Source organism: Pygocentrus nattereri, chromosome 20, assembly GCF_015220715.1.
Source record: "Pygocentrus nattereri isolate fPygNat1 chromosome 20, fPygNat1.pri, whole genome shotgun sequence".
Taxonomy (NCBI): Eukaryota; Metazoa; Chordata; class Actinopteri; order Characiformes; family Serrasalmidae; genus Pygocentrus; species Pygocentrus nattereri.
The window spans coordinates 475,326-478,069 of NC_051230.1; the positions used below are offsets into that span (position 1 = coordinate 475,326).

General features: G+C 45.9%; 1 protein-coding gene across 2 annotated transcripts in view; it reads right to left on the minus strand.

Moving 5' to 3' along the window:
* The window catches only part of susd2 (sushi domain containing 2), a 61,884-nt gene extending 59,498 nt beyond the window's left edge, over nucleotides 1-2,386 (minus strand). The window contains exons 1-2 of one of the 2 annotated variants that reach the window (XM_037531757.1): nucleotides 1,895-2,386; nucleotides 295-493 (exon numbers count right to left, since the gene is read on the minus strand). In XM_037531757.1, coding sequence (XP_037387654.1) covers nucleotides 295-493; nucleotides 1,895-1,949 — 254 coding nt within the window. In that variant the 5' untranslated portion in view covers nucleotides 1,950-2,386. The remainder of the gene's footprint in view (nucleotides 1-294; nucleotides 494-1,894) is intronic. The other variant, XM_017688178.2, reaches the window with a different exon arrangement.
* Nucleotides 2,387-2,744: the final 358 nt, after the last annotated feature.

Sequence of the window (2,744 nt, forward strand, 5' to 3'; positions counted from 1 at the left end):
ATGTAGAAATGAATGACAGACATAATTAGTCATAATGAGTCATAATGGAGTTATGAGTCATAAGGGAGTTATAATGAGTCATAATGAGTTATAATGAGTCATAGTGGAGTTATGAGTCATAAGGGAGGTATAATGAGTCATAATGTCATAAGAAATTCATAACATTTGGATTTTAAGGGTTAAGTCAGACTGTACTGCCCTTCATGTCCACCTGCCTGGCGTCTCTCTGGGTCAGTTATTCTCTCAGACCGGCTCAGTGAGATTCTCCTCTACGGCCTGGGCGTCGCTCTTTACCTGCAGGTCAGTGTGGCACTGGGGTCAAACACGACGTTGAGGATCCTGAAGTCGGTTCCTCCGAGCAGAGAACCGGAATGGGGTGAGATTTCAAGGCAAAACTCCTTAAAATCCACACAGCAGTCCATCAACGCGTCACACGTTGAGTGACAGGAACACACGGCGAGTTTCTCACCACAGCGTCCTTCACACGACTGAGCTACGAGGAGGAAAACAGCAGGGATTAAACCCAACACCTCATCTCAGCCTCGAGCAGCTTTACCCGAGTCCAGCTCAGCGTGGACGAACACAGCAGGTCAGAAATCAGCAAATTAAGAGCTTTAATAAACATCAGGGGAGTTACGGGGAAGTCCACCCAAATTTCTGCCTAATTAAAAAGCTCCCTCACACAGAGTCACCGCCTGATGACCGACACTAAGGCCACCTTTTCCAGTGTTCCACTGTTAAAATCCCATTTACTCTGCACTCTTAAAAAGATGGTTCTTCAAACGGTTCTTCAGTAAAGAGAAAGGTTTTAGAACCATAAACACTCAAACAACTATCTGTATGATTAAAGGGTTCCGTGCATAATGAAATGTTCCGTCAGCCTGATGGAGAATGTGTTGTACATGGTTCTATACATCACCAAAAAGGGTTCTGGTATTGTTACAAGCTTGATACAGAACTCTTCTCAGAAATGTTCTACACAGAACCATAAACAATTCGTTCTCCGACAGTCTGACGGACTATTTCACCACGCAAAGGACCATTAAAGCATCCAAACTTTTGAATTTGAATTTATTTGAATGTTCATGGTTCTATACAGACCCTTGTCTTTACTAAAGAACCTCTGAAGAACCTTTTCTAAGAGTCTGGACTGGGGCTTAATCAGGCCTCAGGAAAGCGTCTCCGCGAGATCTAACTTCACATTTAAAGAATTAAATCCTAACGCAGGAGCTTTGACTCAACACCCAGACGTCACGGAACCCAACTGACTGAAAGGGTAACTCCACACACGTTCTCTAAACTCTCATAAAACAGCGTCTCAGGCATCAGGCAGTGAATTCAGAACCAGTTCATGTAGGAACTTTCTGTAGGAGCTTTTAGAGGGACGTCTGGTTCCTATCACCACCACTGTGAGGAGCTTTTAGAGGGGGATGTCTGGTTCCCATCACCACCACTGTGAGCAGCTCTGACTCTGTGAGTTTATCTAGAGCGTTTCACACCAAACCGCTCAGAACCTCTCTGATTACATCTTAACTATTAATTATGCAGAGAATTTTTAAAAATCTGTGGAGTTCCCCTTTAAGAGAGCTGCAATCCAGCACTTGCATGTGTACTGAAACTCCAGTCGTGGTGGAGGGATACATGCAGGGTGCTCTGAGGCAAAAATAGTCCCCAGTTAAAACTCATTACTCCAGATTTATGACCATTTAATCACCACCACAGTTAATAAGCACTGCAGAGCTTCCACACCGACAGCCAGGGTGACTGTGTTTACCGTAATATTAAAGGGCAGATGTGCAGTGAGGTCACCTCAGGTCAAATGAGGCTCCTTAAAAGTGTTTATTCTGCAGTTAAGAGGCTTTTAGGAGCTCCTGGGTTGGTTTGTGTGACTCACCAGCGGTGTGGCTGAACATCTGGATCCAGATGAGGAGGATGAAGAGGAGCCTCATTCTGGCTGAGGGGGATGAATAAGCCCCCCAGTCTGTGTCTAAAGCAGTTCCCTCTGTATTAAAGCTCTGAGTAACACCTGCACGGCTCACAGGGCAAAAGCCACTGAACTGACCAACCTGGAAAATAACAGGTTAAAGTTTCTGAAGCACAGCTCTGCTCTGACCACCCCACTCAGCTCTGACCACCCTACTCGGCTCTGCTCAGCTCTGACCACCCCACTCAGCTCTGACCACCCCACTCAGCTCTGCTCTGACCTCCCCACTCAACCAGCTCTGACCACCCCACTCAGCTCTGCTCTGACCACCCAACTCAGCTCTGCTCTGACCACCCCACTCAGCTCTGCTCTGACCTCCCCACTCAGCTCTGCTCTGACCACCCCACGCAGCTCTGCTCTGACCACCCCACGCAGCTCTGCCAGCTCTGACCACAAGCTCACCGAGCAGAAAAACACAAGCAGGAGGCGTGGGGCGACCTTTTGACGGCGTTTCAAAATAAAAGTCCCACAGCGGCGGCCCAGAATAGCTGTTAAAAATCTCAGAACATTTTTACAAAGGAAATAAAAATAAACGATGCTTATCCAGCTGTTTCAGCTACTTCAGGTCTGATTCTGACATATTATTAATATTAATATTTTAATTTATTATGATTTCAATTAAATTAGTTCCCACTTTATTTTCCCTGGTTTTATTTCAGTGCGTATTACTCTGTTCAACCCTTTGTTCTCTGCCCTCTAAACTGATTTGGTAAAGACAGTGGTTCTGCACAGAACCAGGAACGCTCAACCAACCACTGGA